At 55.3% G+C, this 21994-nt stretch overlaps 1 protein-coding gene and 1 long non-coding RNA gene across 4 annotated transcripts in view; one reads left to right on the top strand and one right to left on the bottom strand.

The window, feature by feature from the left end:
* LOC139237873 (uncharacterized) overlaps window positions 1–5757 on the bottom strand; it is a 257619-nt gene extending 251862 nt beyond the window's left edge. The window contains exon 1 of the long non-coding RNA XR_011588536.1: window positions 5285–5757. This is a non-coding gene — a long non-coding RNA (uncharacterized lncRNA). The remainder of the gene's footprint in view (window positions 1–5284) is intronic.
* Window positions 1–21994, top strand: part of yju2b (YJU2 splicing factor homolog B) — a 117163-nt gene that overhangs the window by 94154 nt on the left and 1015 nt on the right. For 2 of the 3 annotated variants that reach the window (XM_070867111.1, XM_070867109.1), the window contains exons 2-9: window positions 7078–7139; window positions 9626–9679; window positions 9973–10055; window positions 10534–10589; window positions 12596–12656; window positions 14401–14543; window positions 15315–15487; window positions 18705–18843. In XM_070867111.1, the coding sequence (XP_070723212.1) occupies window positions 7137–7139; window positions 9626–9679; window positions 9973–10055; window positions 10534–10589; window positions 12596–12656; window positions 14401–14543; window positions 15315–15487; window positions 18705–18843 (712 nt within the window). In that variant the 5' untranslated portion in view covers window positions 7078–7136. Of the gene's footprint in view, window positions 1–5848; window positions 5915–7077; window positions 7140–9625; window positions 9680–9972; window positions 10056–10533; window positions 10590–12595; window positions 12657–14400; window positions 14544–15314; window positions 15488–18704; window positions 18844–21994 lie in introns of those variants that run through there. The other variant, XM_070867110.1, reaches the window with a different exon arrangement.

The following is a 21994-nucleotide window of genomic DNA, read 5'->3' as shown; positions in this document are numbered from 1 at the left end:
CCTTCTCCACAACAGACGGAGGTTGTGAGAGGTGTTGGAGTATAATCACTAATAAAGTTGCATTAATGTTACAGATCCCCAATCTACCGTCCCCACGACTGTCACAGGAATCTCCCAAAGCTTCTACTCTCACAGCAATAATTTGCAAAATATTAACAAACCCAACTACCCGTGGGCAAAACAGATGGTGCTAGGGTCAAACTAACCCCCACCTGAAAACTGCCCACTCTGACCGACCACAACTTAGTGCACAAACATATGGCTCAAACCTGAATAAATTCTACAATTCACACAATTAATAAATTCAACTACAACTGAACAAGATTTATTTTTATCCATTTATTCCTCATTTTGGGAAGTCCACGGACAACAAACAATAATGTGTGTTTGTTGGTATTAATGTCTGCAACTCTGGCACAGTGTCGGTGAAAGTGTTGCAGAAACTCGATGCTGTTATGTTTGCAAAGGTAACAACATCATCGAAACTTGTGGGTAACATTTTGGCCTGCTATCAGTCAGTACCGATAGTACCTCTCTTGTCTTACTACACTCCTCTGAAGCGCCTTGGGATGTTTTGCTACATTAAAGGTGCTATATAAATACAAGTTGTTGTTGTTACTGATCGATAGATGGTCGAATCCAACCCGACGTTTGGGTGAAAGATTCACATCTCTGCTGACTCTAAGGGTCCAACATGAAATGAGTTTGGGGCAATCTCAATCTCCTTCCTAGTGGGCAGGGGCCGACAGGTCTACCAGTAACAATGTGCACATTTTTATATGTCTGTGTTTTTAAAACAACATGGCTGGGTGTCAGCCGTGGCTCAGTGGGAAGCACTCGAGTCTCTGAGTCACAACGTCATGGGTTCAAATCCCACTCCAGAGACTTGGACTGATGCTAAGTGCAGTACTGAGGGAGCGCCGCACTGTCGGAGGGGCGGTACCGAGGGAGCGCCGCACTGTCGGAGGGGCGGTACTGAGGGAGCGCCGCACTGTCGGAGGGGCGGTACTGAGGGAGCGCCGCACTGTCGGAGGGGCAGTACTGAGGGAGCACCGCACTGTCGCAGGGGCGGTACTGAGGGAGCGCCGCACTGTCGGAGGGACGGTACTGAGGGAGCGCCGCACTGTCGGAGGGACGGTACTGAGGGAGCGCCGCACTGTCGGAGGTGCCGTCTTTAGGATGAGACGTTAAACATAGAAAATAGGCCATTCGGCCCTTCGAGCCTACACCACCATTCAATGAGTTCATGGCTGAACATGCAACTTCAGTACCCCATTCCTGCTTTCTCACCATACCCCTAGTAGTAAGGACGACATCTAACTCCTTTTTGAATATTTTTAGTGAACTGGCCTCAACAACTTCCTGTGGTAGAGAATTCCACAGGTTCACCACTTTCTGGGTGAAGAAGTTTCTCCTCATCTCGGTCCTAAATGGCTTACCCCTTATCCTAAGACTGTGACCCCTGGTTCTGGACTTCCCCAACATTGGGAACATTCTTCCTGCATCTAACCTGTCTAAACCCGTCAGAATTTTAAACGTTTCTATGAGGTCCCCTTTCATTCTTCTGAACTCCAGTGAATACAAGCCCAGTTGATCCAGTCTTTCTTGATATGTCAGTCCCGCCATCCTGGGAATCAGTCTGGTGAACCTTCGCTGCACTCCCTCAATAGCAAGAATGTCCTTCCTCAAGTTAGGAGACCAAAACTGTACACAATACTCCAGGTGTGGCCTCACCAAGGCCCTGTACAACTGTAGCAACACCTCCCTGCCCCTGTACTCAAATCCCCTCGCTATGAAGGCCAACATACCATTTGCTTTCTTAACTGCCTGCTGTACCTGCATGCCAACCTTCAATGACTGATGTACCATGACACCCAGGTCTCGTTGCACCTCCCCTTTTCCTAATCTGTCACCATTCAGATAATAGTCTGTCTCTCTGTTTTTACCACCAAAGTGGATAACCTCACATTTATCCACATTATACTTCATCTGCCATGCATTTTCCCACTCACCGAACCTATCCAAGTCACTCTGTAGCCTCATAGCATCCTCCTCGCAGCTCACACTGCCACCCAACTTAGTGTCATCTGCAAATTTGGAGATCCTACATTTAATCCCCTCGTCTAAATCATTAATGTACAGTGTAAACAGCTGGGGCCCCAGCACAGAACCTTGCGGTACCCCACTAGTCACTGCTTGCCATTCTGAAAAGTACCCATTTACTCCTACTCTTTGCTTCCTGTCTGCCAACCAGTTCTCAATCCATGTCAGCACACTGCCCCCAATCCCATGTGCTTTAATTTTGCACTTTAATCTCTTGTGTGGGACCTTGTTGAAAGCCTTCTGAAAGTCCAAATACACATCAACTGGTTCTCCTTTGTCCACTCTACTGGAAACATCCTCAAAAAACTCCAGAAGATTTGTCAAGCATGATTTCCCTTTCACAAATCCATGCTGACTTGGACCTATCATGTCACCTCTTTCCACATCCTTAATAATTGATTCCATCATTTTACCCACTACTGATGTCAGGCTGACCGGTCTATAATTCCCTGTTTTTTCTCTCCCTCCTTTCTTAAAAAGTGGGGTTACATTGGCTACCCTCCACTCCATAGGAACTGATCCAGACTCTGTGGAATGTTGGAAAATGACTGTCAATGCATCCGCTATTTCCAAGGCCACCTCCTTAAGTACTCTGGGATGTAGTCCATCAGGCCCTGGGGATTTATCGGCCTTCAATCCCATCAATTTCCCCAACACAATTTCCCGACTAATAAGGATTTCCCTCAGTTCCTCCTCCTTACTAGACCCTCCGACCCCTTTTATATCCGGAAGGTTGTTTGTGTCCTCCTTAGTGAATACCGAACCAAAGTACTTGTTCAATTGGTCTGCCATTTCTTTGTTCCCTGTTATGACTTCCCCTGATTCTGACTGCAGGGGACCTACGTTTGTCTTTACTAACCTTTTTCTCTTTACATATCTATAGAAACTTTTGCAGTCCATCTTAATGTTCCCTGCAAGCTTCCTCTCGTACTCTATTTTCCCTGCCCTAATCAAACCCTTTGTCCTCCTCTGCTGAGTTCTAAATTTCTCCCAGTCCCCGGGTTCGCTGCTATTTCTGGCCAATTTGTATGCCACTTCCTTGGCTTTAATACTATCCCTGATTTCCCTTGATAGCCACGGTTGAGCCACCTTCCCTTTTTTATTTTTACGCCAGACAGGGATGTACAATTGTTGTAGTTCATCCATGCGGTCTCTGAATGTCTGCCATTGCCCATCCACAGTCAACCCCTTAAGTATCATTCGCCAATCTATCCTAGCCAATTCACGCCTCATACCTTCAAAGTTAGCCTTCTTTAAGTTCTGGACCATGGTCTCTGAATTAACTGTTTCATTCGCCATCCTAATGCAGAATTCCATCATATTATGGTCACTCTTCCCCAAGGGGCCTCGCACAACGAGATTGCTAATTAATCCTCTCTCATTACACAACACCCAGTCTAAGATGGCCTCCCCCCTAGTTGGTTCCTCGACATATTGGTCTAGAAAACCATCCCTTATGCACCCCAGGAAATCCTCCTCCGCCGTATTGCTTCCAGTTTGGTTAGCCCAATCTATATGCATATTAAAGTTACCCATTATAACTGCTGCACCTTTATTGCATGCACCCCTAATTTCCTGTTTGATGCCCTCCCCAACATCACGACTACTGTTGGAAGGTCTGTACACAACTTCCACTAACGTTTTTTGCTCTTTGGTGTTCTGCAGCTCTACCCATATAGATTCCACATCATCCAAGCTAATGTCCTTCCTAACTATTGCCTTAATCTCCTCTTTAACCAGCAATGCTACCCCACCTCCTTTTCCTTTTATTCTATCCTTCCTGAATGTTGAATACCCATGGATGTTGAGTTCCCAGCCCTGATCATCCTGGAGCCACGTCTCTGTAATCCCAATCACATCATATTTGTTAACATCTATTTGCACAGTTAATTCATCCACCCTATTACGGATACTCCTTGCATTAAGACACAAAGCCTTCAGGCTTGTTTTTTTTAACACCCTTTGTCCTTTTAGAATTATGATGTCGTGTGGCCTTTTTGTTTCTTGCCTTTGTTTCCTCGGCCTTCCAATATTGCTTTTTACCTTTCTACCATCTGTTTCTGACTCCATATTACTTCGCCCTGTCTCGCTGCATAGGTTCCCATCCCCCTGCCATATTAGTTTAAACACTCCCGAACTGCATTAGCAAATGTTACCCCCAGGACATCAGTTCCAGTCCTGCCCAAGTGCAGACCGTCCCTTTTGTACAGGTCCCACTTCCCCCAGAACTGGTTCCAATGTCCCAGGAATTTGAATCCCTCCCTCTTGCACCACTGCTCAAGCCACGTATTTATTCTAACTAACCTGCTCCCTCTACTCTGATTAGCACGTGGCACTGGTAGCAATCCAGAGATTACTACCTTTGAGGTCCTACTTTTTAATTTAACTCCTAGCTGTCTAAATTTAGCTTGTAGGACTTCTTCCCGCTTCTTACCTATATCGTTGGTACCTACATGTACCACGACAACTGGCTGTTCACCCTCCCTCTCCAGAATGCTCTACAGCCGCTCCGAGACATCCTTGACCCTTGCACCAGGGAGGCAACATACCATCCTGGAGTCTCGGTTGCGGCCGCAGAAACTCCTATCTATTCCCCTTACAATAGAGTCCCGTATCACTATAACTCTCCCACTCTTTTTCCTGCTCTTCTGTGCAGCAGAGCCACCCATGGCGCCATGAACCTGGCTGCTGGTGCCTTCCCCTGGTAAGTCATCTCCCCCAACAGTATCCAAAACGGCATATCTGTTTTGGAGGGAGATGACCGCAGGGGACTCCTGCACTACCTTCCTGCTCTTGCCGTGCCACTTGGTCACCCATTCACTATCTGTCCTAACCCTTACCTGCGGCGTGACCAACTCACGAAATGCGCTCTCCACAACATTCTCAGCATCGCGCATGCTCCAGAGTGAGTCCATCCGCAGCTCCAGTGCCGTCATGCGGGTCTGTCAGGAGCTGCAGCTGGGCGCACTTCCCGCACACATAGCAGTCAGGGACACTGGAAGCGTCCCTGACTTCCCACATCGCACAGGAGGAGCATGACACGGGCCCGAGCTCTCCTGCCATGACTTAACCCTTAAATTAATTGACTTACTAAGATTTACTTAAACACCAAACAGCTACTTAGCAGTTCGCTGCCAATTAAAGTCAGTTATACTTTCCCGTCGAGCAGCCGAGCACTTACCAGCTTGGCTGTGACGTCACCTCTCGATTTCGCGCCCCTCGGTCTTTGGCTGGTCTCTGGGCCCCGTCCGCCCTCTCGGCTGAAGGTAAAAGATCGGGGGGCGCTCTCCCGGCCCCTCCCCGGTGTCCGGGGGGCCAATATTTAACAGATGATCTGGTCACTCTCACATTGCTGTGTGGGATCTTGCTGTGCACACATTGCCCGCGGTGTTCCCCACATTACACAGGCTGGCTGTCAGGGGCTGCACAAATGGGACTTGTTCCACAAACCCCAACACTTGCATTTACATAGCGCCTGTAGCGGGGTAAGCGGGCCCGAGGGGTTCCACAGAACAAAACCAGCCCGGGGCCCAGCAGCGGAAGGCTCGGCTGGCGGAGCGATTATAATCGGGTCAGGGGTCAGAGATCCGGGGGCTGTGGGGCTGGGACAGAGGTAGGGGAGGGCGAGGCTCGGCCTCAACGTCGTGCAGCCAGGCCCGTTGCCCCGAGTTACAGAGTGGGCGGGGCCCGGGGCCCGGGGCGGAGCCTGCTGGTTGCTGCGGACGCTGCGTGCGGCCGACGTCGTTGCCGGGGAAGGACGCGTGTGCGTCATCACTGGGAGAGCGCGCCTGCGCACTGAGCGGCAGAGCGGGTAAAATGGCGGCGCGTCCGCGGGCTCCGGGACCGGAGAGACCCGAGACCCGGAGACTGAGAGGGGCCGGGGGGCCGGGGGGGGCCGGCTGAGGGGAGCCAGGGGCCGGGGATTGAGGGGGCCTGCGGCCTGCGCCACTCCCGCTGCAGGGGCAGAAACAGCCCGGAGGTCGGGGCGAGCAGCCGCTGCCTGGGAGGGAGGCTGCAGTTACCACAGCAACTGGGCCCGGGGTCAGCGGGTCATCACCCCCTCCCCCCCCAGGTCAGGGGGGGTCAGGCCCTTTTGCCCCAGGTCAGGGGGGGGTCAGGCCCCTTTGCCCCAGGTCAGAGGGTCAGGCCCCTTTGCCCCAGGTCAGGGGGGGGTCAGGCCCCTTTGCCCCAGGTCAGGGGGGGTCAGGCCCCTTTGCCCCAGGTCAGGGGGGGGTCAGGCCCCTTTGCCCCAGGTCAGGGGGGGTCAGGCCCCTTTGCCCCAGGTCAGAGGGTCAGGCCCCTTTGCCCCAGGTCAGGGGGGGGTCAGGCCCCTTTGCCCCGGGTCAGGGGGGGTCAGGCCCCTTTGCCCCAGGTCAGGGAGGGGGTCAGGCCCCTTTGCCCCAGGTCAGGGGGGGGTCAGGCCCTTTGCCCCAGGTCAGGGGGGGGTCAGGCCCCTTTGCCCCAGGTCAGGGGGTCCAGGCCCTTTTGCCCCAGGTCAGGAGGGTCAGGCCCCTTTGCCCCAGGTCAGGGGGGGGTCAGGCCCCTTTGCCCCAGGTCAGGGGGGGGGTCAGGCCCCTTTGCCCCAGGTCAGGGGGGGGTCAGGCCCCTTTGCCCCAGGTCAGGGGGGGTCAGGCCCCTTTGCCCCAGGTCAGGGGGGGGGGTCAGGCCCCTTTGCCCCAGGTCAGAGGGTCAGGCCCCTTTGCCCCAGGTCAGGCCCCTTTGCCCCAGGTCAGGGGGTCAGGCCCCTTTGCCCCAGGTCAGGCCCCTTTGTCCCAGGTCAGGGGGTCAGGCCCCTTTGCCCCAGGTCAGGAGGGTCAGGCCCCTTTGCCCCAGGTCAGGGGGTCAGGCCCTTTGCCCCAGGTCAGGGGTCAGGCTCTGATGAACTTTCACACTCCCTGCCCTCTGTGGGTATGACTGGTGTTATGGGCTGTGAGAATTGGGTTGATGCTCACGTTTGTTTCTATTTGTCCACAGGGTGTTGGATTGTAGCCGGACCTATTTGACGAAGCAGGACCGAGAGCGCAGTAACAGCAATGGTCAGTCTGCTGGTCGTGTTTGTTCTGGGAGTGATTGGGAGGCTGCTGTGATCTGTGAATGAGTGTTTCTGTTCAGTGCATGGACATAGATCACGAGTGTCTAACCAAAGGCTGGGGATGTATAGCCTTCCCTTTTGAGATCTGTGACCTGTTCACATCTGAAGCTGGTGGTGTCTAAGTTCAGCCCCTGCCTTTAACGCTGGCCGGTTGAGTAATAATTGACCTTCACACAAATTGTAAGTTACCGCTCAGATGTCCAGGTTGGAGTATAACCTGTGAACCGATCTGTATATTTGAATGTAGATGGGAATTGCTTCCTTTTGTAATGTGGTCAAAAGTTGGACTCGTATGGGAAGGCATTGAACCACAAGAACGTTGGCAGTGTCCAGTCCAACACGCCTGACTTCAGGAACAATCTGATCACTCGCTCCAGATCTCTCTCTCTGCCCTGATGTCATGTGCTGAGCTATTTGAACTCTCGTGTGCCTCAGTTACAGAGATGCTGCTCAAACAGAAGGATTGTTGCAGTAAACCAGGCCTGCTGACTGGAAGGGAATTTAATAAGAACATAAGAAATAGGAGCAGGAGTAGGCCATACAGCCCCTCGAGCCTGCTCCGCCATTTAATAAGATCACTGCTGATCTGATCATGGACTCAGCTCCACTTCCCCGCCCGCTCCCCATAATCCCTTGTCCCCATATTGTTTAAGAAACTGTCTATTTCTGTCTTAAATTTATTCAATGTCCCAGCTTCCACAGCTCTCTGAGGCAGCGAATTCCACAGATTTATAACCCTCTGAGAGAAGAAATTTCTCCTCATCTCAGTTTTAAATGGGTGGCCCCTTATTCTAAGACCATGCCCTCTAGTTCTAGTCTCCCCTCTCTGTGGAAACATCCTCTCTGCATCCACCTTGTTAAGCCCCCTCATAATCTTATACATTTTGATAAGATCATCTCTCATTCTTCTGCATTCCAATGAGTAGAGGCCCAACCTACTCAAACTTTCCTCATAAGTCAACCCCCTCATCCCCGGAATCAACCTAGTGAACCTTCTCTGAACTGCCTCCAAAGCAAATATATCCTTTCATAAATATGGAAACCAAAACTGTATGCAGTATTCCAGATGTGGCCTCACCAATACCTTCTATAACTAGCAAGACTTCCCTGCTTTTATACTCCATCCCCTTTGCAATAAAGACCAAGATACCATTGCCCTTCCTGATCACTTGCTGTACCTGCATACTATCCTTTTATGTTTCATGTACAAGTACCCCCAGGTCCTGCTGTACTGCAGCACTTTGCAATCTTTCTCCATTTAAATAATAACTTGCTCTTTGATTTTTTTTCTGCCAAAGTGCATGACCTCACACTTTCCAACATTCTACTCCATCTGCCAAATTTTTGCCCACTCACTTAGCCTGTCTATGGCCATTTGCAGATTTTGTGTGTCCTCCTCACACATTACTTTTCCTCTCATCTTTGTATCATCAGCAAACTTGGCTACGTTACACTCAGTCCCTTCTTCCAAGTTGTTAATATAGATTGTAAATAGTTGGGGTCCCAGCACTGATCCCTGCGGCACCCCACTAGTTACTGTTTGCCAACCCGAGAATGAACCATTTATCCCGACTCTCTGTTTTCTGTTAGTTAGCCAATCCTCTATCCATGCTAATATATTACCCCCAGCCCCATGAACTTTTATCTTGTGCAGTAATCTTTTATGTGGTACCTTGTCAAATGCCTTCTGGAAATCCAAATACACCACATCCACTGGTTCCCCTTTATCCACCCTGTTCATTACATCCTCAAAGAACTCCAGCAAATTTGTCAAACATGACTTCCCCTTCATAAATCCATGCTGACTCTGCCTGACCGAATTTTGCTTTTCCAAATATCCTGCTACTGCTTCTTTAATAATGGACTCCAACATTTTCCCAACCACAGATGTTAGGCTAACTGGTCTATAGTTTCCTGCTTTTTGTCTGCCTTTTTTTAAAACGGGGCATTACATTTGCAGTTTTCCAATCTGCTGCGAGCCCCAGCTTTTAAAGTATTCCTCAAGGTGTCTCCCCAAGGTGCTGAGCAGTCCAGAATGATCCGGGTTTGGTGCCCTGATCTGTGGCCCGGGTTTGGTGCCCCGGTTCGTGCCCCTGCAGTGGTCGGGAAGCTAGTTTTGGTCTCCGATCAATCGGAACAGTGGGAGAACAAGCCTGAGCCAGGGTCCCAGCTTCTGATCGCTATGCAGTGCCACCATGGTAGGAAATACCGGTGAGGACTGGTTCGGGCTCAACATTGAATCTCTGTTGTCAAATATTCTGCTGCCGCTCACTGCCTGGGTTCATGTGCAGAATGGCCGTGGGGAGCCCTGGTCACCCTCTGTGGGACCCGCACTCCTGTGAGAGTCGGTGCTGCCAAGGGAGGTGAGGAGTACATTCGAGGGAAAAGAACCTTTCTAATCATTGTACAAATTCTCTTTCTCTCTCGCAGGGTGAACGGAAAGGTGTGAATAAATATTACCCGCCTGACTTCGATCCTGCCAAGGTTAGTGTGCTTGAGATGAAGTGCTGGGGACAGTGGGTGAGAGGCGGGAACTGTATCCACAGTGTCTTTTCATAAAGCAACAACAACTTTCACTTATATAGCATCTTTAACACAGTAAAACATCCCGAGGCGCTTCGCAGGAGCGTGCTCAAACAACCCGGGCTTGTTTCAGGGGGAGATTCTGGTTGGGTGGGCCTGAAGGGGTCAGGTGGGTGAGTTATGTCTTTAATGCTGTACTGTTGCTTTTTCTTGCATTTTCTCAACTGGACTGATGTGCCTTTTTAACCTGACAGCATGGCTCCCTCAACAAGTACAAGAACAGTCACCCTCTGCGCGAGAGGGCCCGCAAACTCTCCCAGGGTATCCTCATCATCAGGTGAGTGTCCCACTTTCAGTCTGATATTCCAAGTTGCCCCTTTTCTTGTGGGGATTTGTGTTGGATGTTCTGTGGGGATTTGTGCTCGTGCAGTGTGTGCCTGTTCAGTCCCAGGGTACAATTTACATCACGGTCCCCGAGTTCAGGAGGGGGGAATCCAGCAATGGGTCCTTCCCCTGATCTCTGTCCAGTAACCCCTGCTGGGTGTGTGTGTGGGCATTGGCTGAGGATGGATCAGCTTGGCAGTGATCGGCCCATGGTCAGCTATCCTGCCAATACTTGCTGCTCAGGCTCAGCCTCAAACGATGGGCACTCGGCTGAGTTAGCAGTCAACGGCTGGAGCTCGTGGACACGGACCTTTTGGTGTGGGGGAGGAGGGGAGGGGGGGAAGGGAAGGGAAGGGAAGGGAAGGGTGTCATTGTGGTTTGGTTGGAGTATTTTTTATACTTAGTAACCCAGTCTTCTCTCTCTCTCGAAGGTTTGAGATGCCGTACAACATCTGGTGCGATGGCTGTGGGAAGCACATTGGAATGGGTGAGGCCGGGGGAGGGCAGCAATGGGTGAGGCCGGGGGTGGGGGATCGGTGAGGCGGGGGGGGGGATGGGTGAGGCTGGGGGAGGGGGGGGGCAGCAATGGGTGAGGCCGGGGGAGGGTAGCAATGGGTAAGGCCGGGGGGGGGGGGCGATGGGGGAGGGGGGGGCAGCAATGGGTGAGACCGGGGGTGGGGGATCGGTGAGGCGGGGGGGGGGGGGATGGGTGAGGCCGGGGTAGGGGGGGGGGGCAGCAATGGGTGAGGCCGGGGGAGGGCAGCAATGGGTAAGGCCGGGGGGGGGGGGCGCGATGGGGGAGGGGGGGGCAGCAATGGGTGAGGCTGGGGGAGGGGGGGGGGCAGCAATGGGTGGGGGAGGGGGGGGGGCAGCAATGGGTGAGGCCGGGGGAGGGGGGGGCAGTGATGGGTGAGGCTGGGGGGCAGGGGGGGAATGGGTGAGGCCGGGGGGGGGAAGCAATGGGTGAGGCTGGGGGGGGGGAATGGGTGAGGCCAGGGGAGGGGGGGGGGGCAGCAATGGGTGAGGCCGGGGGAGGGGGGGGGGCAGCGATGGGTGAGGCTGGGGGGCGGGGGGGGAATGGGTGAGGCCGGGGGGCGGGGGGGGAATGGGTGAGGCCGGGGGGGGGGGGGGGGGGGGCAAGCAATGGGTGAGGCTGGGGGGGGGAATGGGTGAGGCCAGGGGAGGGGGGGGGGGGCAGCAATGGGTGAGGCCGGGGGAGGGGGGGGCAGCAATGGGTGAGGCCGGGGGGGGGGGGGGTCGATGGGTGAGGCCGGGGGGGGGGGGGGCAGCAATGGGTGAGGCCGGGGGGCGGGGGGGAATGGGTGAGGCCGGGGGGGGGGGGGGGCAGCAATGGGTGAGGCCGGGGGGGGGGGGCAGCAATGGGTGAGGCCGGGGGGGGGGGAATGGGTGGAGGCGGGGGGGGGGGGGGGGGGGGAATGGGTGAGGCCGGGGGGGGGGGGGGCAGCAATGGGTGAGGCCGGGGGAGGGGGGGGGGCAGCGATGGGTGAGGCCGGGGGAGGGGGGGCAGCAATGGGTGAGGCCGGGGGGGGGGGGGCAGCAATGGGTGAGGCTGGGGGGGGGGGGGATGGGTGAGGCGGGGGGAATGCAGAGAGTGGGTGGAGGATCGAGGTTTTATTTATTTGTTCTCGGGATGTGGGTATTACTGGCAAGGCCGCCGTTTATTGCCCTCGAGAAGGTGGTGGTGAGCCGCCGCCTTGAGTCGTTCCCTCTCTGGGACCCAGTTCTGCGGCCAGCACAGAGCAGTTGGATAAAGGCCTCCTGTTTCTGCAGCATCCAGAAGCTCCGTGCCGTGTACAGGAGGGCTAAAGGGGCTGCGCATTAAATGCCGCCATTCACCATTTGTCACATTGAGAAGCTGCTGTGCGAGAGATCCCGGGAGCTGCTCAGTCGCGCACCTTAAAGGGACCATTACTCTCCTCCTTGTGGGTGTGAATCCCCAGAACAAAACTCAATCATTATAAGAAGCCATAAGGATGGGGAATGGGCACAGTCCAATAGGAGGTGTACTGTTCACACGCCCCAAGGTGCTTTACTCTGTATCTAACCCCGTGCTGTACCTGCCCTGGGATTGTTTGATGGGACAGTGTAGAGGGAGCTTTACTCTGTATCTAACCCCGTGCTGTACCTGCCCTGGGAGTGTATGATGGGACAGTGCAGAGGGGGCTTTACTCTGTATCTAACCCCCTGTACCTGCCTTGGGAGTGTTTGATGGGACAGTGTAGAGGGAGCTTTACTCTGTATCTAACCCCGTGCTGTACCTGCCCTGGGAGTGTATGATGTGACAGTGTAGAGGGAGCTTTACTCTGTATCAAACCCCCTGTACCTGCCCTGGGAGTGTTTGATGGGACAGTGTAGAGGGAACTTTACTCTGTATCAAACCCCCTGTACCTGCCCTGGGAGTGTTTGATGGGACAGTGTAGAGGGAGCTTTACTCTGATGTCGGTGAGGTGAAATGTTCTGTGTTGGTTCTAGGTGTCCGGTACAATGCAGAGAAGTCGAAAGTTGGGAACTACTACACAACCCCTATCTACAGGTACCGGGCAGCCGTTCTCTTTCCCCCCCCCCCCCCCCCCCACCCCGGCACAGCCCCTCATGGGGACAGTCCGACCCCCGCCGCACAGTCTCGTCTCGTTGCTGGGGTTTGCCCCTTCCTCACAGCGAAGGTTTGTCATTGTCGTATCGGTGGGGGTATTTTCAGAATTGCCCACCTGTTTTGCTGGGAGGAATCCCATGGATCGTCCTCTGTTGCGGAATTAACCTGACTTTATTTTCTCTGGGTCCTGTTCACAATGTGATTTATTCAGTGTTTAATCCTCCCGGCCCTGTTTAACCGTGGGCCCCCCCCAGTCCAATGTCTGTCCCGCTGCAGTGATGTGGAGTGCACCGTGTACCCACCCCTCGAGTAACTTTTTAAACAACTTGGAAACCTTGGAAAAATCTTTTAATAACTTTGGAAACTCTGGAAAAACTTTTTAAAACACTCCTCGGCCTCTTAATCAATCTTAAACTTTTAAACAATTGGGGAAACTTTTATAACCTATTATTGATCTACATCTTAGACTTTTTAATAACTCTTAGAAACTCTTTAAAGAAATTGGGAATTTTTATCAACTTTTAACTCTTAAAATAACTTTGGAAGTGACCTTCCTAATGCCTGCCCCCCAACCGAGCCACGGGCCATCTACCACCAATGGCGCTTCTCGGCGCCGAGCTTACGGTCAACACTTCGCCGTATACAGTTAGGTTTATCGAGCTGTGCCTGGTCTCCAGTTTTGGACCCTTGCCACTGGACCAAGACCTCGCTCGGCTAAGCCCGTGTGGTTGGCGGTGTGCAGCGGCCACCCCACGTTAAAAGAACTCGCACACAGGCATCTTCCACTTCGTCAGGACGAAGTTTGGGACCTGGAAGATCAGGCCCCTCGGAATGATATATCACCAACAAGATCCTGCAAATCCCCTGGGAGGACAGACGCACCAACATCAGAGTCCTCGACCAGGCCAATATCCCCAGTGTTGAAGCACTGACCACACTCTATCAGCTTCGCTGGGCAGGCCACATAGTTCGCATGTCAGATACGAGACTCCCGAAGCAAATGCTTTATGCGGAGCTCCTTCATGGTAAACGAGCCAAAGGAGGACACCCTCAAAGCCTCCCTGATAAAGTGCGACATCACCACTGACACCTGGGAGACCCTGGCCCCAGACTGCCCGAGGTTAAGTCCATCCGGGAGGGCGTTGAGCTCTTCGAGTCTCAACGCAAAGAGCACGAAGAGACCAAGCGCAGGCAGCGGAAGGAGCGCGCGGCAAACCAGTCCCACCCACCCCTTCCCTCGACGAATGTCTGTCCCACCTGTAACAGGGTCTGTGGCTCTCGTATCGGACTGTTCAGCCACCAGAGAACTCACTTTGGGAGTGGAAGCAAGTCTTCCTCCATTCCGAGGCACTGCCTATGATGATGTACCCACCCGAGGAACGCCAGTGGGACGGGCTTTTATAAGCTGTGCCTCCTGAAGGGGGAATCTCCCGTTGCTGTGATGCAGCTCACAGGCTGCTTTCACTGGGAAATCCTTGTTCCCCAGCACCATGCCCCCCACAATCCCCCGCCCCACCTAACCCCAGTCCGCCAGTGTGAACAGGAGCTCCCAGTGTGGCAGGTCACAAGCACTGCCATTTTGCCTTCATGGTCTGACTCTGGGGGAGCGGGCTCTCGCTCTCGCTCTCGTTCTCGCTCTCTCGCGGTGGATGCTTTACCAAGAGCCCGATGTTGGGTGTTGCAGGTTTCGGATGAAGTGTCACCTGTGTGTGAACCACATTGAGATGCAGACGGACCCGGCAAACTGCGACTATGTGATTGTGAGTGGAGCACGACGCAAGGAGGAGCGATGGGACATGAAGGACAACGAGCAGATCCTGACGACTGGTTAGTGACCCCCTGGGGGATGTGGGGGGAGGGGAGGGGGGTCCGTGTGGGGGGAGGGGAGGGGGGTCCGTGTGGGGGGAGGGGAGGGAGAGTCCGTGTGGGGGGAGGGAGGAGGGTCCGTGCGGGGGGAGGGGAGGAGGGTCCGTGCGGGGGGAGGGGAGGAGGGTCCGTGCGGGGGGAGGGGAGGGGGGTCCGTGCGGGGGGAGGGGAGGGGGGTCCGTGCGGGGGGAGGGGAGGGGGAGGGGGGTCCGTGCGGGGGGAGGGGAGGGGGGTCCGTGCGGGGGGAGGGGAGGGGGGTCCGTGCGGGGGGAGGGGAGGGGGGTCCGTGCGGGGGGAGGGGAGGGGGGTCCGTGCGGGGGAGGGGAAGTGCGGTGGGAGGGGAGGAGGGTCAGTGCGGGAGGAGGGTCAGTGCGGGGGGAGGGGAGGAGGGTCAGTGCGGGGGGAGGGGAGGAGGGTCAGTGCGGGGGGAGGGGAGGAGGGTCAGTGCGGGGGGAGGGGAGGAGGGTCCGTGCGGGGGATGGGGAAGTGCGGGGGGAGGGGAGGAGGGTCAGTGTGGGGGGGAGGGGGGTGAAGGGTCAGTGTGGGGGGTGAAGGGTCAGTGTGGGGTTGATACGGAGGGTCAGACTTGCTATTTGAGTTGAGATGACTCTCGGGCAGGCAGTTACCTACTTGAGCACACAAATCCAGCCGCTGTATATAGTCAGGCCGTTGGGCTACGGGTGAGTGTTGTGCTTTCTGTATTTAATCATAAACTGACCGTTGATCCTTCAGAGCACGAAGAGAAGAAGAAGTTGGAGACTGACCCCATGTACAAGCTGGAGCATGGGGTGGGTGACCAGGCCAAGCTGAAGACTGCCATTCCCACCCTGTCCAACATTCAGGAGATGCAGAGCGCCTGGAAGGATGACTTTGCCATTAACAGCATGCTGCGCAAGAAGTTCCGCGTACGTCCACAGTCAGAGTTCTGTTCAAACTGTAACGCTGAGGGTGCAGACACACCAAACGGTACCCCGCCCATGGCTAGAGAGACACCAGTCAGTGTTCGGGTATCTCCCCTCCCCCGCCCCGAGAGACACCAGTCAGTGTTCGGGTATCTCCCCTCCCCCGCCCCGAGAGACACCAGTCAGTGTTCGGGTATCTCCCCCACCCCGAGGGACACCAGTCAGTGTTCGGGTATCTCCCCCACCCCGCCCCGAGAGACACCAGTCAGTGTTCGGGTATCTCCCCTCCCCCGCCCCGAGAGACACCAGTCAGTGTTCGGGTATCTCCCCCTCCCCCACCCCGAGAGACACCAGTCAGTGTTCGGGTATCTCCCCTCCCCCACCCCGAGAGACACCAGTCAGTGTTCGGGTATCTCCCCCTCCCCCACCCCGAGAGACGCCAGTCAGTGTTCGGGTATCTCCCCTCCCCCACCCCGAGAGACACCAGTCAGTGTTCGGGTATCTCCCCTCCCCCACCCCGAGAGACACCAGTCAGTGTTCGGGTATCTCCCCCGCCCCAAGAGACACCAGTCAGTGTTCGGGTATCTCCCCCTCCCCCTCCCCGAGGGACACCAGTCAGTGTTCGGGTATCTCCCCTCCCCCACCCCGAGAGACACCAGTCAGTGTTCGGGTATCTCCCCCTCCCCCACCCCGAGAGACACCAGTCAGTGTTCGGGTATCTCCCCTCCCCCACCCCGAGAGACACCAGTCAGTGTTCGGGTATCTCCCCTCCCCCACCCCGAGAGACACCAGTCAGTGTTCGGGTATCTCCCCCGCCCCAAGAGACACCAGTCAGTGTTCGGGTATCTCCCCCACCCAGAGAGACACCAGTCAGTGTTCGGGTATCTCCCCCACCCAGAGAGACACCAGTCAGTGTTCGGGTATCTCCCCCTCCCCCTCCCCGAGGGACACCAGTCAGTGTTCGGGTATCTCCCCTCCCCCACCCCGAGAGACACCAGTCAGTGTTCGGGTATCTCCCCCTCCCACGCCCCGAGGGACACCAGTCAGTGTTCGGGTATCTCCCCCACCCCGAGAGACACCAGTCAGTGTTCGGGTATCTCCCCCACCCCGAGAGACACCAGTCAGTGTTCGGGTATCTCCCCCACCCCGAGAGACACCAGTCAGTGTTCGGGTATCTCCCCCTCCCCCGCCCCGAGAGACACCAGTCAGTGTTCGGGTATCTCCCCCTCCCCCGCCCCGAGAGACACCAGTCAGTGTTCGGGTATCTCCCCCTCCCCCGCCCCGAGAGACACCAGTCAGTGTTCGGGTATCTCCCCTCCCCCACCCCGAGAGACACAAGTCAGTGTTCGGGTATCTCCCCCTCCCCCGCCCCGAGAGACACCAGTCAGTGTTCGGGTATCTCCCCTCCCCCACCCCGAGAGACACCAGTCAGTGTTCGGGTATCTCCCCCTCCCCCACCCCGAGAGACACCAGTCAGTGTTCGGGTATCTCCCCTCCCCCACCCCGAGAGACACCAGTCAGTGTTCGTGTATCTCCCCCACCCCGAGAGACACCAGTCAGTGTTCGGGTATCTCCCCCACCCAGAGAGACACCAGTCAGTGTTCGGGTATCTCCCCCACCCAGAGAGACACCAGTCAGTGTTCGGGTATCTCCCCCACCCAGAGAGACACCAGTCAGTGTTCGGGTATCTCCCCCACCCAGAGAGACACCAGTCAGTGTTCGGGTATCTCCCCCACCCAGAGAGACACCAGTCAGTGTTCGGGTATCTCCCCCACCCAGAGAGACACCAGTCAGTGTTCGGGTATCTCCCCCTCCCCCACCCCGAGAGACACCAGTCAGTGTTCGGGTATCTCCCCCTCCCCCTCCCCGAGGGACACCAGTCAGTGTTCGGGTATCTCCCCTCCCCCACCCAGAGAGACACCAGTCAGTGTTCGGGTATCTCCCCCTCCCCCACCCAGAGAGACACCAGTCAGTGTATCTCCTTGACAGAGGGTCTGAAGGTAATCACTAAACCCAAAGCTGAATGTCCTCAGTAAAGCCTATTCTGTTTATACCCCTGCAAGTTTGCCGATTTAGCTCCCTTCTTCTGTTACACCCACGGAGGTTATGGATGAAGGGACGAGTGTAATGTAGCCAAGTTTGCTGATGATACAAAGATGGGTGGGAGAGCAAGTTGTGAGGAGGACACAAAAAATCTGCAAAGTGATATAGACAGGCTAAGTGAGTGGGCAAAAATTTGGCAGATGGAGTATAATGTGGGAAAATGTGAGGTTATCCACTTTGGCAGAAAAAATAGAAAAGCAAATTATAATTTAAGGGGAAAGATTACAAAATGCTGCAGTACAGAGGGATCTGGGGGTCCTTGTGCATGAAACACAAAAAGTTAGTATGCAGGTACAGCAAGTAATCAGGAAGGCAAATGGTATGTTGGCCTTTATTGCAAGGGGGATAAAGTATAAAAGCAGTCCTGCTACAACTGTACAGGGTATTGGTGAGACCACACCTGGAGTACTGTGTACAGTTTTTGTCTCCGTATTTAAGGAAGGATATACTTGCATTGGAGGCTGTTCAGAGAAGGTTCACTAGGTTGATTCCTGAGATGAGGGGGTTGATGTATGAAGATAGGTTGAGTAGGTTGGGCCTCTACACATTGGAGTTTAGAAGAATGAGAGGTGATCTTATTGAAACATAAGATACTGAGGGGGCTCGACAAGGTGAATGCAGAGAGGATGTTTTCCCTCGTGGGGGAATCTAGGGGGCATAGTTTCAGAATAAGGGGTCGCCCATTTAAAACTGAGATGAGGAGAAATTTCTTCTCGGAGGGTTGTAAATCTGTGGAATTCTCTGCCCCAGAGAGCTGTGGAAGCCGGGACATTGAATATATTTAAGGTGGAGATGAGGGAGTAAAGGGTTATGGGGAGCGGGCGGGGAAGTGGAGTGAAGTCCATGATCAGATCAGCCGTGATCTCATTAAATGGCGGAGCGCATGACAACCCAGGCGCCCAGCCACCCTTCCCTCAACCGCTGTCTGCCCCACCTGTGACAGGCTGTGGGTCCCGCATTGGACTCATATATTTAGTGTGGAAGCAAGTCTTCCTTGACTCTGCGGGACTGCTTAGAAGAAGAAAAGATGGAGCAGGCTCGAGGGGCCAAATGGTCTACTCCTGCTCCTATTTCTTATGTAGTTCTTTATTAACTTTTTCATTTATCCCGTCTTTAGGATGAGAAGAAGGTGTTGAAAGAGGCGGAAGAGAAAGACGAGGCTCTGCGGAACAAAGCGTGTCTCAGCATCCCATTGGTCCAGGAGTCCAAGGACGATAAACGCCTGGCTTCACTTCTCAAATTACACGCCGTGGACTGTGAGTTGGGAGAAAACGAAGTGCATTCAGTTGATGAATAGAATGATGGGAGCTGAGCTCATCCCTACCACTGCTCGACTCAAGCCCACACTTCCTGCAATGGGGCAAAATACGCAGCAGACACCCCGAGAGGAGATGGGGCCATACTTGGGTGTTCAGTTTTGGTGCCAGTCAGTGACGGGGTTCACAGTCCCCCCCCCCCCCCGTCCACCCCCCACCTGGGGCAGTGAGGCCTCAGCATGAGTGACACAGGATTACACCCACTTGCCCGACGTTGGGCTGACCCCACCCCCCTGAGCCCTGGCAATCGGACCCTTGGAGCCCAGGTAACTGGGTTCTCTACAATGAGGGGCTGATTCTCCCGTTGCTCACAGCTGCTGGACCCTTGCCTGGCAGCTAATCATCAGGGAGCAGCGAGCAAACTGTACCCCACTTCCTGCCCACAGTCTCCTCGTCCACCGGGAGATAGGTTCTGGGTTGCCCTGTTTGAATTTCCTGGGACTGTTGATTTTGGAAGGGCTGTTCCTGACTCTGCTTCAGTCCAAGCGCCCGGTATCGGATCCCGAGATAGGAGGGGACTGTGCAGGTGACTAGCTGGTTGTCCCTGGTGTGGGTGTGGTCAGTGAGTGGTGCCAGGGGCAGGTTGTCGGTTCTGGCAGGCGGACAGTGACTGGGAATGGAGCCGGTTTGGAGCGGTGCACAGGAGCGACACTGGTAAGCACCGGGTACCGATGGTGCACGATGGATCATCTCGGACAAACTCCTCACCCACTCTTCCTGGTCTGTTCGAGGCCACCGTGTCACTGGACAGGGACAAAGGGGCAAGACCGTATGTTGCTGGAAAGAGGCAGGGGACTGAGGAATGGAAAAAACAGAGGCTGAGACCCGTGTGGGGGGCTAAATAGAGTTGGAAAAGGAAATAGGTCCCCTGTCCTCAGTGGGTGAGAGAACCCACATCGGTGGCACTGAGTCTCTCAGACCCAGTCCCAGGCTCCATCCGCAGACCGGGTGCCAGGCTCCATCCTGGTCTGTGCCGATTTGGGTGGGTGGAGGGGGCATCACAAGTAAGCTCGGCCTCCTGGGGCAGGGAGGGAAATGTGTCGGGATCCCAGCTCCTGGTGTCGGTTATCCGGGAGTCCCAGCTCCTGGTGTCGGTTATCTGGGGGTCCCAGCTCCTGGTGCCGGTTATCCGGGAGTCCCAGCTCCTGGTGTCGGTTATCCGGGGGTCCCAGCTCCTGGTGTCGGTTATCCGGGGGTCCCAGCTCCTGGTGCCGGTTATCCGGGGGTCCCAGCTCCTGGTGCCGGTTATCCGGGGGTCCCAGCTCCTGGTGTCGGTTATCCGGGGGTCCCAGCTCCTGGTGTCGGTTATCCGGGGGTCCCAGCTCCTGGTGTCGGTTATCCGGGGGTCCCAGCTCCTGGTGCCGGTTATCCGGGGGTCCCAGCTCCTGGTGTCGGTTATCCGGGAGTCCCAGCTCCTGGTGTCGGTTATCTGGGGGGGTCCCAGCTCCTGGTGTCGGTTATCTGGGGGTCCCAGCTCCTGGTGCCGGTTATCCGGGGGTCCCAGCTCCTGGTGTCGGTTATCCGGGGGTCCCAGCTCCTGGTGTCGGTTATCCGGGGGTCCCAGCTCCTGGTGTCGGTTATCCGGGGGTCCCAGCTCCTGGTGTCGGTTATCCGGGGGTCCCAGCTCCTGGTGTCGGTTATCTGGGGGGGTCCCAGCTCCTGGTGTCGGTTATCCGGGGGTCCCAGCTCCTGGTGTCGGTTATCCGGGGGTCCCAGCTCCTGGTGTCGGTTATCTGGGGGTCCCAGCTCCTGGTGTCAGTTATCCGGGGGTCCCAGCTCCTGGTGTCGGTTATCCGGGGGTCCCAGCTCCTGGTGTCGGTTATCCGGGGGTCCCAGCTCCTGGTGTCGGTTATCCGGGGGTCCCAGCTCCTGGTGTCGGTTATCCGGGGGTCCCAGCTCCTGGTGTCGGTTATCCGGGGGTCCCAGCTCCTGGTGTCGGTTATCTGGGGGGGTCCCAGCTCCTGGTGTCGGTTATCCGGGGGTCCCAGCCACTGAGTGTCGGTTATCCGGGGGTCCCAGCTCCTGGTGTCGGTTATCCGGGGATCCCAGCTCCTGGTGTCGGTTATCCGGGGGTCCCAGCTCCTGGTGTCGGTTATCCGGGGGTCCCAGCTCCTGGTGTCGGTTATCCGGGGATCCCAGCTCCTGGTGTCGGTTATCCGGGGGTCCCAGCTCCTGGTGTCGGTTATCCGGGGGTCCCAGCTCCTGGTGTCGGTTATCTGGGGGTTCCCAGCTCCTGGTGTCGGTTATCCGGGGGTCCCAGCTCCTGGTGTCGGTTATCCGGGGGTCCCAGCTCCTGGTGTCGGTTATCTGGGGGTCCCAGCTCCTGGTGTCGGTTATCCGGGGATCCCAGCTCCTGGTGTCGGTTATCCGGGGGTCCCAGCTCCTGGTGTCGGTTATCCGGGGGTCCCAGCTCCTGGTGTCGGTTATCCGGGGGTCCCAGCTCCTGGTGTCGGTTATCCGGGGATTCCAGTTGGAATGTGCACGTGTGTGGGCAGGCTGAGGCTGGGCACAATCACACCACCCGCTCACTCTCTAAACACTCACAGGCACAATAGCCTTTTGGGCATATTAATGACTTGGACCGAGTGTAATGTAGCCAAGTTTGCTGATGATACAAAGATGGGTGGGAAAGCAAGTTGTGAGGAGGCAAAGAATCTACAAAGGGATATAGACGGGCTAAGTGAGTGGGCAAAAATTTGGCAGATGGAGCATAATGTGGGAAAATGTGAGGTTATCCACTTTTGTAGGGAAAATAAAAGATCAAATTATTATTTAAATAGAAAGAGATTACAAAGTGCTGCAGTACAGAAGGACCTGGGGGCCTTGTACATGAAACACAAAAAGTTAGTATGCAGGTACAGCAAGTGATCAGGAAGGCAAATGGAATGTTGGCCTTTATTGCAAGGGGGATAGAGTATAAAAGCAGAGAAGTCCTGCTACAACTGTACAGGGTATTGGTGAGGCTACACCTGGAGTACTGTGTACAGTTTTTGTCTCCGTATTTAAGGAAGGATATACTTGCATTGGAGGCAGTTCAGAAGCTTTATTAGGTTGATTCCTGTGATGAGGGGGTTGTCTTATGATGAAAGGT

This window comes from Pristiophorus japonicus, chromosome 24 (genome assembly GCF_044704955.1).
Source record: "Pristiophorus japonicus isolate sPriJap1 chromosome 24, sPriJap1.hap1, whole genome shotgun sequence".
Classification (NCBI taxonomy): Eukaryota; Metazoa; Chordata; class Chondrichthyes; family Pristiophoridae; genus Pristiophorus; species Pristiophorus japonicus.
Note: the sequence above shows the minus strand (reverse complement) of the source record. Positions and strands in the feature narration are given on the sequence as shown.